The following is a 14,097-nucleotide window of genomic DNA, read 5'->3' as shown; positions in this document are numbered from 1 at the left end:
ATCATCGACTCAATGGACATGAATTTGAGCAAACTCTGGGAGATAAGGAAGGACAGGGAAGCCTGGCATGCTACAGTCCATGAGGTCGCAGAGTTGGACACAACTGAGCAACTGAATGACAATACTACTTTGAACTAAGTGACTTTGTTAAGTGGATTAAATCCATTTCTTAGGATCTCCAGATTGGATGAAATTCCTTTCCTAAGGTTCCCAACTCTCCCAAAAACAGATCTTGGGATATTTTCTTAGGGTTTTATTATCCCATTTTACAGATGAAGTTAAGTGAGTTGGCCAGAATCTTAGATTATTCAGTGACTGTGTTAGAAGTAAATTTATGTCCTTTGGTTTCTAGCCCACAGTTCTTGAGATTATAAATTAACACTGTCACCTTTGAGCTCATTAGCTATTGTCAATTCAAGTGATCCACCCATGTTGAAATTTTGTTACAGCAATGAAAGTATGTTTACATCCTTCACATTTCACCTTTGGGTCTTCCCTGGAGTACATTTAGGTCACTATGCAAGTCCCTAGTTTTATACAGTTTTACAGTGTTTATACCCTACAACACATGAAGACATAGTAGTGGAGTATGTCTTAAAAGAGACATCTATTGCTTTAAAATTTTTAAAGTGCTATTAATATATGAATCTGCAAAAATTTTAATTTGATCATTGCTAATGCTATCAAGAGCCAAGTTAACATTTTAGAATATTCATATTTCTGACCCTTGAGATGATAGGCAAATGACATGACCAAATTAATTTCATATCCACTAAACTCAAGCAGTAAAGAAATACATCGATTTTTCTTCAGGGACTTTGTGCAGATGTTTTTCTTTTTTTTTTTAGAGAAAGCCCCTCTGACTTCATGTGGAGTAGAAAACTAACTTAGTTTATTTCACGCTGCTCAATTTAATTTGGAGTCATTTTTGAATTCCCAGATGCTTGGGTACAGAGCACTTCTCCCTGGAGCCTTGTTTCCTGACAGTGGAGAGTAAAGGATTAAATTGAGCTGAAACTAAACTGATTGACATTTTGACACTCTGCAGATTGTGAAAAGAAAGAGAATTTGTTCAACTTTTAGAAACAGTAGTAGGAAGGATTATTTCCTAAAAGGTACCCCAGTCTACAGAGATGATTTTTTTTTTTTATTAAAAAAATCAAGAGGCTTGTTCTAGCACTTTGCCAATTTTCTATATTACAGTTCAAAATGGGAGTTTAACTTTGAAAAGCCTTTGAAAAGGCCTAGATGGGGGTGTTAAAACAGTCTCCTTCATTTGTTGAATGGGCACTGACAGGTCTTTTGAGGGAAAACAAGGACTGTGCACTTCTGGGGTGTCACTATAGGAACCTATTTGTAAAAGACAAGTATACATATTTATGAAATCTTTATCTCTGTCGCTTTTAAATGCCAGATATATTAAGTGCTGCATTGAGTAAACATCTCCTGCTGACTTCTTTTCCTGACAGATACAGATGATTACCATGCCATCATCTTTCCTAAACTGCATCACTTAATGTTGACTTCTCTGCTGCGTCATGAAAGGAACTGGACTCACCTTAACAGTGCTGTTCCAAACAGCCTGTTACTTTTTTTTTTAATCACTGCAGGAGGCTGTAATAAATTACAGCCTAGAAGAAGTTTCAAACTGGCAAGTTTGCCAGTTATTTAAAGCAATTTATTTTGGGGTGTATCAGCAGATTTTTTTTCTTACACTGCCATTTGGGTGCCTGCTGACACAGCCTGAATAAATCTTTCAAAATTTTTCCTTCCTAGAGATGGATGAAGATCATGGTGCGCTGGACTCCAAAGTCCAGACCTTTTATTAACTCTTCACTTGCCAGCTAGTTTCTAATTTAGGTATCTTTTTCCAGCATGAGTTTGCAGTATTTGAAGTCCCTCAGTGCCTTGGTAATAATTTTGTTTTATGGAAGGATCAACTTACAGAAGAATGATTCGGATTGTAGACACAGAATTTATAGTTTAGATTATTTCATTACTAGTGTTTTGAAAATGGCCAAACTTCCCATTGGGAAAAGAGGTCTGAAGTTTTATATGAAACAAAGACTTATTTCTTCTTGATTCTAGCATATGCTCAGTAGTAAAGTGAGTTCTTCCTAATTTTAGTCTCTTTTATATTTCTAGTTTCTCTTATAATTTTTTTCTCATGAAAAAAATTCTTATAAATAGTGAAGTCGCTTTTTAAAATTGTTAATTTTTGTCTCTGGAATTCTTATAGCATCTTATATTGATGTATAGTTTAGTGAGGTATTCATAAAAGGTAAAAATACCAATGCCCAAAAATACGTATTCTGATCAGACAGTAAGGACAAGAGATAAGGGAGCTAACTTTTATTTACTGTGTGCCTGCAGGGGGGCCAGTCCCTTTTGTCAGCCACTACACACAGTGTATAGGAGACAGAGAAAAGAGATTCTCCTTTTACAAAGAGCTGGTCCCTGTTTGGGTGAAAGGCATTGCTCAGTGAGTAGTTAAAGCATCAGGGAATAGGTTTTAGTGGGAAAAGCCTTATATCAGGAGTTATGAAACAGGAGTTCATATCTAAGTTCCTATATGTCACTTACAAATCAGGTGATCTGGCTAGACTGTGAATGTTCCCACATCTCTACAGTGAGGATATAATCTCTATCCTGTCTTCTACTCTAGATCATTGCACACAACAGTTCTCAACCCGGGCTGCACACTGGAATCACCTGGGAAGCTTTGAAAAATACTGTCTTTTGGATCTCGGTTCAGTTCAGTCACTCAGTTGTGTCCGACTGTTTGTGACCCTGTGGACTGCAGCATGCCAGGCTTCTCTGTCCGTCACCAACTCCTGGAGCTTGCTCAAACTCATGTCCATTGAGTCTATGATGCCATTCAACCATCTTATCCTCTGTCATCCCCTTCTCCTCCTGCCTTCAATCTTTCCCAGCATCAGGGTCTTTTCCAGTGAGTCAGTTATTCGCATCAGGTGGCCAAAGTATTGGCCCATCTGGATCCCAACCTTAAGAGATTTTGATTTGATTGGTCTAGGGTGCAGCCAGGCACTGGGATTTTTTTTAATCTCCACAGGTGGATTCATATATGCAATTAAGGCTGGGAATCCTTAGATTGTAAGATGGTTAGGAGAGCTCTTACACATTTATTTACAAGCGTTAGCAGATGATAATCGACATCTCATACGCTAGTAAAGTAATGCTCAAAATTCTCCAAGCCAGGCTTCAGCAATATGTGAACCATGAACTTCCAGATGTTCAAGCTGGTTTTAGAAAAGGCAGAGGAACCAGAGATCAAATTGCCAACATCCACTGGATCATCGAAAAAGCCAGAGAGTTCCAGAAAAACATCTATTTCTGCTTTATTGACTATGCCAAAGCCTTTGACTGTGTGGATCACAAGAAACTGTGGGAAATTCTGAAAGAGATGGGACTACCAGGCCACCTGACCTGCCTCTTGAGAAACCTATATGCAGGTCAGGAAGCAACAGGTAGAACTGGACATGGAACAACAGACTGGTTCCAAATAGGAAAAGGAGTACGTCAAGGCTGTATATTGTCACCCTGCTTATTTAACTTAAAGGCAGAGTACATCATGAGAAACGCTGGGCTGGATGAAGCACAGCTGGAATCAAGATTGCAGGGAGAAATATCAATAACCTCAGATATGCAGATGACACCACCCTTATGTCAGAAAGTGAAGAAGAACTAAAGAGCCTCTTGATGAAAGTGAAAGAGGAGAGTGGAAAAGTTGGCCTAAAGCTCAACATTCAGAAAACTAAGATCATGGCATCTGGTCCCATCACTTCATGGCAAATAGATGGGGAAAGAGTGGAAACAGTGGCAGACTTTATTTTTGGGGGCTCCAAAATCACTGCAGATAGTGATTGCAGCCATGAAATTAAAAGATGCTTACTCCTTGGAAGTAAAGTTATGACCAACCTAGATAGCATATTGAAAAGCAAAGACATTACTTTGCCAACAAAGGTCCATCTACTCAAGGTTATGCTTTTTCCAGTAGTCACGTATGGATGTGAGAGTTGGACTGTGAAGAAAGCTGAGCGCCGAAGAATTGATGCTTTTGAACTGTGGTGTTGGAGAAGACTCTTCAGAGTCCCTTGGACTGCAAGGAGATCCACCAGTCCATCCCAAAGGAGATCAGTCCTGGGTGTTCACTGGTAGGACTGATATTGAAGCTGACACTCCAATACTTTGGCCACGTGATGCGGAGAGCTGACTCATTTGAGAAGACCCTGACGCTGGGAAAGATTGAGGGCAGGAGGAGAAGGGGACAACAGAGGATGAGATGGTTGGATGGCATCACCGACTCAATGGACATGGGTTTGGGTGAACTCCGGGAGTTGGTGATGGACAGGGAGGCCTGGCATGCTGCGGTTCATGGGGTCACAAAGTGTTGGACACCACTGAGCGACTTAACTGAGTCGACATTGTAGATACTTTTTTCCCATCAAAACTTCAACTGTTTTGCTTTAAAAAAAAAATTCAGTTAATTTCTGCGTCTTCCTAGCCCGTAGGTGTTGTATTCTCGAGTGTACAGCCTTTTAAGTTTTAAGGTTATTTGAAAAATGGGATTTGTTTGCCATTTGTGTATAAAGCCGATTAAAAGACAGGACCTTTCTGGTGAAAAATTCCAAAGAAATGCGAACCTTTCTTGGCCACCCACACCCTATTCCGCACCCTCAATCTCGGGCTCGCTTCACTCCTCCACTCAAGCCGAGGCAGCTTGGTGCCGACCCTTGCTCCGCAGGTCCGGCCGCCGGCTGCGGAACCGGCGTGTGCGACGAGCTCCGGGGCGGGGCTCCGGCGGGCCCGACCCTCCGGCTCTCGGGACCGCCCCGCCGGCGCGCTCAGCCCCGCCCCGCCCCGCCCCGGACGCGAGTTGGGGTGGGCTGCTGGAGGCTCCCGGCCGCTGGGAGTCCGCGGCCGAGCCCCACGGCTGCGGCGCCTGCCTCCGCGAGACCCGGCGGGCCCAGCTCGGCCGCCGGGAGCCCGCACTGCCTGCGCTTCCAGTCCCGTGGAGCCCAACGCGAGCGCCTCGTGCCCCAGCCGGGCGGGGGCCAAGATGGGGAGCCGTGCGCCCTGAGCCGGCCCCATGACCCTGAGCACGTTGGCCCGCGAGAAGAAGGCGCCCCTCGCCTGCACCTGCAGCCTCGGTGGCCCCGACATGATCCCCTACTTCTCCGCCAACGCGGTCATCTCGCAGAACGCCATCAACCAGCTGTGAGTGCCGCGCGCCCTCTGCCCTCTGCGAACGGTCGCTCGGAAAGTTTGCTTTTCAGCAGCCGGTTTTCCCAGCAACTGGGAGCAAGCAAGGGTGAAATCGCACCCTGCTCGCTTGCAACTCCCGGGGCCCCCAGGGGCTGCATAGTAGGGTAGAGATGTAGAGTAATTCTTGGAGGCGGAAAGTGTCCTGAGGGTGGGAAGGCGGACAGAAGAATCCTTTGGGAGAATTTCTGGTAAACTTTGAGAGGATCTGAAAGTGAGGTCGCCCCAGGGAAATTGTGATGACGGAGTGACAGCCGTTTGGCATTTTGGAGACGGGCTAAAGCGGTCAGTAGCCTCTCAGCCGCCGGCCGGAAACGCTAGGACTCCCCTGCGGGTCCCGCTGGCGCTCAGGCTCCTGTGTTTGTTGTTTTGTTTCCTTGCTTCAAATAAGTTTGCTTGTGACGGTAGGTTTCTGTTGCAAGCCGTGCACACGAAGAAGGGCAGTTCATTTTTCACACTGTCTGGTTGTAGTCTGGAATTATTTCATAACGCTGGATTTTAGTAGTAGTTTGACTCTCTTTTTGTCTCCGCCAGTAGTAGTACGCGCTTACAACCGAAGCCTGCAGGCACACCTTCAATCGCTGAAGTGCAAGATCTCGTTGCATCTTTAAATCATCACAGTTTTCAGAGTCTCTAGAATTGTTCCTCCCTTCCTTGGTGGTTTAGCCCTTTCTGAGAACTGTGTGCTCAAGCTTGTGGTTAATCTCACCTCACATTTAAAAAAGGGCAAAATAGAGGAACTCCCATCTATTCAAGTTGCATCATTAAACTGGTTGAGAGGTTCAGGGTTACTTTTAGCTGGCAGCAGTTTGGTCTTTGTAGTGTGTTAGCTCTCACTCGGAGTGGTTTCAAGGGGAGTGACCTACTGAGGTTTTCCCAGACTCCTGGCGCTTAAGCCATTTCTGTCTCCCACCCAGGTCAACCCTAAAGAACTTTTTAGTTTCACCTCCAACAGTAGAAACTTTGCATTATCCTTATATTAAAGGTCCCAAGAATAACCTGTAAAGTGATTTCTGTGGTGGTGGTGGTGGTTTAGTCGCTAAGTCGTCTCCGACCTTTTGCAACTCCATGAACTGTAGCCCGCCAGGCTCCTCTGTCCATGGGTTTTCCCAGGCAGGAATACTGGAGTGGGTTGCCATTTCCTTCTCCAGGGGAACTTCCAGACCCAGGGATCAAACCCACATCTCCTGCTTGGCGGGCAGATTCTTTACCACTGAGTCAGATAATCTTAAATCTAATTTATTATTTTAACAGTTTCCTCTGTTACCAAATCAAATTTGCATTTTAACTTTTCCATTTTGTGTTGGTTCTTGGTGGTGTACTGAAAAAAGCACACACCCCCCCAACATAGTGGTTTTACTGCTTTGTTACAGAGTCTATAGAATTAAATCAACCATTTACTTTTTTTTTTTTTTTGACCTTGTAGAGGGAGGAGGGCAGCATATGGGATCAAGTTCCCAGACCAGGGTTGTAACCGGTCCTCCCCTGCAGTGGAAGCCAGGTGTTTTAACCACTGGACCACCAGGGAAGTACCTGCACTTTACCTTTTACCAAAAAAAAAAAAAGGGGGGGAGGTGGAATGAATAATCTGAAAATGGGTAACCAATGGCAAAATAAGTGTGAACAATACTTTAAAAATAAAAAAGATAATGGAAGCAACCAACATGTACATTAAGGGATACATGGATAAACATAATGTGGTCTGGGATACAACTGAATATTTTTCAGCTGTAAAAAGGAAGGAAATTCTGACACATGCTACAACGTGGATGAAGTTTGAAGACATCATTCTGAGTGAAATAGGCCAGTGACAAAATATAAGAACTATGATTCCACTTACATGGAGGACTTGAGCATAAGTAGTCTGGTTGCCAGGGTTTGGAGGAAGAGAATGAGAAGTCTGTGTCTGATGGGTACAGAGTTTCATTTGAGGAAGAAGAAAAAGTTATGGGGATGGATGGTGTAGAGAGCTGCACAACAGAGTGAATATTTAATGGCACTGAACTGTACACTTAAAAATGGTTAAAACGGCAAATTTTATATATGTTTAACTACAGTTAAAAGATTAAACAGAATTTAAAAGGCAGAGCTTCTGAGCTTTGCAGGGGAAAGGAGTTTTGAATCTTGTTTAGGAGTTTGGAATCTAGTGTACACGTTTCTTTTCCTACTAATTAGTGTCTTGGGGGTACATTTGACTTTTTTCTTAAACTGTAAAATGAAGACACTGTGGTTCTGACCCCAGAGGATCATAAAAGATGATGTGTGTGGTAGGTAACAATTTACAAACGATAAACTCCTGCACAGAAAAATGGGTAAATTGAAGTTAAACAAAAACTAAACGGCTGCCATTCATTGACCACTTGCCTCTGTGCTGAGTTTAGTGTGTATTATTATCTCATTTAATCATCACACCCACCCTCTGAACTAATTTATTCTGTTTACAGATAACGAAGCTGAGGCTTTAAGTATTTGCTAATAAATGTCAAAACTGTCCTTAGAATCCAGGTGTTTCCTAGGCCAGTGCTCAAAACCACTGTAGAAATGGTCTTCTGTCTTAGCAATTGCAAAGTTACTTTTAAGACCTATAGTCTTAGAAATTCTCTTTAACTGCTGACATCTTCAACTTAGGAGTGAAAAACACATTCGCTTCACTTAGAGTTTTGCTGCTAAGGTAGGCAGTCTTCTCAAGAATCCTCAGATTATTTCTCTTTCATTTTTGTCTCTCTCTTGCCACTTTTTTTTTTCTTGAGAGAGTCTTGTTAATGTTCACTTCTTCTAAAGTGTATTTATTAGTATTACCTTAGCCATCGTGTTTAATTTACATTTACGGTATTGCCCAGTCCATCATCATTTAAAAATCTTTAAAGACCATTCCAAATAAAACCCTGAATTTTGTTAACTTAAACATGCCCATTTTTGGTTCCTAACACAAAAGTTTTAAATTTGGGGTCCATGGTTACTAGAGCTATGAACTGGCTTTAGAAGTTGAATGAACTCCTTGAGATCATATGGAAATATTGGGTAGATACATATATTTTAAAAAATCAGGTTCTCAAAGTGATGTGATCTTATAGAAGGTGAAGAATCTCCTTCCTAAAGAGAAGTATGGTCTCTGAGGCCTGGTTTAGTAAAAACTTAGCTACTGTGAGCATTTCCCTGTAGTGCCAGATATGTAAATAGCAGTGATGAATGGGAGCAACCAAAAGGTTAAGAGTTAATTAAGGTCCTTAAGTGAAGACCAAATTTTAATTGTCTGTTTGGGGAAGGGAATACACCTGAGTTCTCTTAGCCCAATGGTTCTCTTGTCTCTGCTGACGACCCACTCATAAGAGCTTTTCTTCCTTTTCTCATTGCTGCATTGGATTTGCTCTGGGTTTAGAACCAGGTAAACTGTGTAACAAATCCTATGAGAATTGTGTCAGCATAAAAAGACCTCAAGAAGATCTAAGGGGCTTTCCTATGAAGAAAGTTAATGACCTTTAGAGGAGGGCCTTTGGGATAACTAGTTTGGTGATTTCACATGCTCTTTCTTATTTCTTGACTTTTAATTGTGGTATGTATATACATATAGGTGAAATTAGAGAATAGTGTGAGTATTACTGTGTTTATTGGGAATTCTATCGTTATGAGATTAAGGCCTTTCCTTACCTTCGTGTAAAACTCACCAAATATACTGTTATTTCTTATGTGCTCAGTGAAGAACATTAAGGAGTGATTGAATTAACTCCAGAAACAAAAAATAGTTACTGTTGTAAGTGTTAATCCTACTAGAAAAATATATGTGAGCAACCCAGAGCAGCATCTGATCAAACTTCAAGAGTGTGGGATCAGACTGCTCAAAGGATCCTGCAAGTCCATACCCTTGCAGAGTCTACACGTGGTTTCATATACAACAAAATGTGAACATCTGAAAAATACATGAGCCTATTTTTTTTTTTGGAACCTGTGTTATTTTTAGAGAGCCAACATTCAATCTCTGAGAAGTGAATTCGCTAAGCAAGGGGCCAAGGTTTTTCTGGTGTTATTGTTATAAGCCAAACAAATAGCTTATCCACAAACAGGTGACTGTTTTTGTGTCCTGAAAAGTTCAGGAAAGGATCAAGAACTAGTAGATAGAACGCTGGCAAGGGCTGTCATTAAAAGAGTTCCCATTATGAAAACCACTGATCAGAAGTCTGGAAACTTGAATGTTTGAGACATTGCTTGATTTGTTCTTGAGGTGACCTTGAGCTTTTTATCCTTGACCCAAAATATTTGTATTTATTTACTTGGTTGCATATATAAGTTTGACTTCCTAGCTTCACATGAGTGCTTTCAGAAGCTTGAGCTCAGCAACAGAGAGCATATTGAGATAATTATCTAAAAGGTACCTTTCATAAAATTGAAAGATAGAAGCAGTTTTATTTTTTGTGTTTATAATACTAATGCTCTTTTAGTTCTGCAAGTAATTTCACACGTGCTCTTCTCTGAACTTAAGCTTGTGTCAGAATCACCTGGATGGTTTATTAAAACACAGGTTGCTGCCCACACTCCCAGAGTTTCTGATTCTGTAGGTCTGGGGTGAGACTAGAAAATTTCAGTTCCTAACAAGTTCCTAGAGGATGCTGGTGATGCTGATCCAGGGACCACACTTTGGGAACCACTGCCTTAAAGTATTCCCGTGAGGCAGATTGGGTAAGTCATCATTCACACTTTGTAAAGTAAATAAACTGAAAAATCAAAATGATGAAGTGATTGGCACAGGGGTTACATGATTTGTTCTTGGTAGAACTGAAACTAGAACCAGGATTTCCTGTCTCCACATCTAGAACTCTTAACACTGCTGCGAAGTCCTGATGCATATGTCTTTGTATCTATGTGGGAACATTTCTTTAGATAAAATTCTAGCAGTGGAATTTCTGGGTCTGATGATATGTATGTGTTAAAATTTTGATACATGCTGCCAAGCTTTGCAGTTTGCTTTGCCAATTAGCTCTTACCAGCTTATATACTTACATAGGTGTCTTCACCAACCCTGGTAATATTAATAATGATACTAGATAGCAGTTAATTTTTTACTGAGCTCTTACTGTGGGCCAGGCATTGTTTTGAGCACCATGCATATTATCTCATTCTCTGTTCTTAACAACGTTGACTTAGGTGTTATCCTCAATTACAGATGAGAGGCACAGAGATGTTAAGTCATTTGTCTGAGATAATACAGCCAGGATGCAAACACAGGCAGCCTCAACCCAGGACCCCTGCTCTTAAACACTCCTTTGCATTTCCCTTACTTTAGGATCCTTTTGTATTTTTATTGGTCTTGTGCATTTTTCTTCTGTGATTTGCATGTTATTTTTCTATTGGCATTTGTTTTTTTCCTTTCTTATGTATTATTCTGTATATTCTGAATATGCTTAACAATTATTTTCCTGGCTCTAGTGCTTGTTTTTTCATTTTGTATCTTGTATAAAAGTTTTTAACTTTTATGTAGTAAAATCTGTCAATAATTTTATGATTTTTCTATCTGGCTTTTTAAAAAACTCTTCCCATCCACTCCCAAGATTATAAAAGTACTCTTTTGTATTTTTCTAGTGTGTCTACCAGAGAAGGCAATGGCACCCCACTCTAGCACTCTTGCCTGGAAAATCCCATGGACGGAGGGGCCTGGTGGGCTGCGGTCTATGGGGTCGCTGAGAGTCGGACACAACTGAGCGACTTCACTTTATTTTTTCGCTTTCCTGCATTGGAGAAGGAAATGGCAACCCACTCCAGTGTTCTTGCCTGGAGAGTCCCAGGGACGGGGCAGCCTGGGGGGTCACACAGAGTCGGACACAACTGAAGTGACTTAGCAGCAGCAGCAGCAGTGTGTCTACACTGTAAAACTATTTCACTTTTTAAAACTGGAATTTATCTTTACAGACAGACTTGGAGATAATGTGAATCCAGTTCCAGATACCACAATAAAGTGAATGTGACACTAAAGCAAGTTACACAAATTTTTTGGTTTCCCAGTGCATATAAAAGTTATGTTTACACCATAGTCTACTAAGTGTGTAACAAAAAGCAGAACTTACCTTAATTATAAAATGCTTTATTGAAAAAAAAAAAAAAAAAAGCTAACCATCATCTGAGCCTTCAGCAAGTCTTGATGTTTTTGGTAGTGGAGGGTTTGAAATATTTCGAGAAATACCAAAATTTGACACAGAGACATGAAGTAAGCAAATGCTGTTGAAAAAAGGCACAAATAGACTTGTTCTACATAGGGTTGCCACAAACCTTCCATTTTTTTTTTTTAAGTGGTATCTGCAAAACGCAGTAAAGTGAAACACAATGAAACAAGACACGCTGTTTTTATTGTATGAAGTAGAGCTTTAACTTCACCTTTTTCCAAATGGATAGTCGTTGAGTCCAGTACCATTTATTTAGTCCAGTCTCACTTCCCTGATTTGAAATGCTATTCATATTATATATTAAAAAGTTTTCTCTCATACACCACTACCACACTGTTACTTAATATAGATTTAGTAGACATTTTGATATCTTGCATCGCAAGGCCTCCCTCAGTGTGTGTGTGTTTTACTATCTTAGCTACCCTTGCTTATTTTCTAGATAAGTCTTAGAAACAACTTGCCAAATCCTACTTTTAAAAACCCTATTGGGATTTTGATTTAAATTGTACTGAACTAGTTTTGGGGAGAATTAACAGCTTTATAGAATGAGCCTTCCCAATGAGGAATGTGATATGTGTTTGTTTATTCACTGTTTTTAAAATGCCCTTCATTTAAATTTTACACTTTTCCTCATATAACAGTTAGACATTTCTTATTAGGTATATTCATGGGTAGTTGTTTATAAAGTTTTTGTTGTTCTTGTGAATAAGCTCTTCTTTCCCATGACTTTTTCTAATTAGTCTAATTTATAGGTGTGTAGTGAAACTGCTTTTTATATTTGCTTTTATATCAGACCACCTAGCTGAACTCTTGGTCCTTATATCTAATAGATATTTTAGTTGATTTTCTTGATTTTACTGAGTGAATGATTATATCATCTGTAAATGAGTTTTCTCTGAGTGTAACTCTTTGTTGCTTCAGCTTAGGCTTTAGTGTGTTAAAGAGTAGCAATGCTCCTGGTCTTGTTTTCCATTGTAAAAGGGATGCTTTTTATGTTTTCTGAATAGATGTACTGTGTGCTATAAGTTCCAGCATAGATCACGTATCAAGCTGAGGGCATTTCCTACTATTCCTAATTTCAAATATTTTAAAATTAGATACAGATACTGAATTTGATTAGATGTTTTTTGGCCCTCTGTTGGAAGGATAATATTTCCCCCTTTCTTGGCAATGCAGTGACATAACTGAGTTGCGAAAGTTGAATCGTCCTTTAAAGCTGTTTGCATTACTTGTTAACATACTGCTGGAATTGGTTTACTAATACTTTTAAGATTTTTTTCTCAGATATTTGTTGAATCTTTGGTGTTATCTTTGTCCAGCTGGTATATGATGTGTAGAATGATTTAGGTATAGTCTCCCATCTTTTTCTAGCTCTAAAGCAGTTCTTTAGCAGCAGTTCTATACTTTAAAAGCCTAGAACCAAGAGGTCCTACACTAAGTGTTATAATTTTATGATATTGTTTTGTCTTTATATTTTTTAACTTCCTTGTTCTATTTAATAAGTGTCTTTATCATCTTTGCTACTTTAAAATCTAGATTTCTCCTCTCAGAAATGGACAAAACATAGTTATAATAATTGGTAATTCAGTTACTGAAGCCACACATTCATTTATGATTTAAGAGCTTTTTATCTCTGGTTGGTGGATAAAGAGACTAATAATAATGTTGATAGTTTTTAAAGACATGAGATGTCTCTTTATTTTGAATCAATACCATTTTCGTGATTGTTTCTGATCCTTAAATAGGTAGGTAATATAACTTTAAAAGGTAAAATATTGTGTAAAGTGTTATCAATTAAGTTTGCATCAAGTGTATTAATCTCCTAGTGTTACAGTCTTCAAATACAAAGAAGTTAATTTTCAATTGTCAGAGTAAAAGGTACATTTGTGTTTTTATTAGTAGTAATAACTTTGTGTGACTTTACCCACACTTAGGCTGCTTTGAAGTAAGTAGAGCAATAATTGGCTTGGAACAGAGGGAGAAAGCCCTCAACTTTGGCCACTAACTGCATAAAGAAGATGAGCAGGAATAGTGAGGTCGTGATGCACTCAAGTCAAGATTTCTTTGATAAAGTCTTAATTAATTTTTTTTTCTGAATTACTGTTCTTCAGATTGTGTGCTCACTTGTAATCACTCCTGAAATGGGGCAATTTCTGTAGATTTACAGAGAAACCATTGCCCAAAGCCAGATAATTAAGGATGTTGTCATTTTCTGGCTCCAAGAGCTGTTGGATCTTGGAGTAATAGAAGGGCTAAACTGCAGATCCTCTTGCTCTGTCCTTACTTGGGTTTCTCCAGTAAATGTGAATCTTCTTAATTACCGTATGTAAAATTGCCTTGGGGCTAGAGAATAGTGGTGTAGATGCTATCACACAATGTTTCTGAATTCCTACGTGTGTGCGAGCTCAGTCGTGTCTGATTCTTTGCGACCTGTAGCCCTCCAGGCTCCTCTGTCCATGGGATTATCCACGCAAGAATACTGGAGTGGGTGGCCATTTCCTCCTCCAGGAGATTTTCCCACCCAGGGATCGAAAGAATCACCGTGTCATTGGTCAGTGGATTCTTTACTACTGAAGCACCTGGGAAACCCTTCTGGATTACTAAGATGAAAGCAAATTAATAATAATAATTAGTATCCTAACTACTTTCAGATAGATTTAGC

General features: G+C 40.1%; 1 protein-coding gene across 5 annotated transcripts in view; it reads left to right on the top strand.

Moving 5' to 3' along the window:
- The window catches only part of SSH2 (slingshot protein phosphatase 2), a 246,584-nt gene that overhangs the window by 138,386 nt on the left and 94,101 nt on the right, over positions 1 to 14,097 (top strand). The window contains exon 1 of one of the 5 annotated variants that reach the window (XM_061389504.1): positions 4,898 to 5,238. The exons of 3 other annotated variants lie outside the window; for them this stretch is intronic. In XM_061389504.1, coding sequence (XP_061245488.1) covers positions 5,111 to 5,238 — 128 coding nt within the window. In that variant the 5' untranslated portion in view covers positions 4,898 to 5,110. Of the gene's footprint in view, positions 1 to 4,897; positions 5,239 to 14,097 lie in introns of those variants that run through there. One more of the 5 variants, XM_061389503.1, reaches the window with a different exon arrangement.

Source organism: Bos javanicus, chromosome 19 (genome assembly GCF_032452875.1).
Source record: "Bos javanicus breed banteng chromosome 19, ARS-OSU_banteng_1.0, whole genome shotgun sequence".
Lineage (NCBI taxonomy): Eukaryota > Metazoa > Chordata > Mammalia > Artiodactyla > Bovidae > Bos > Bos javanicus.
This window is presented reverse-complemented; position numbering and strand designations above follow the sequence as displayed.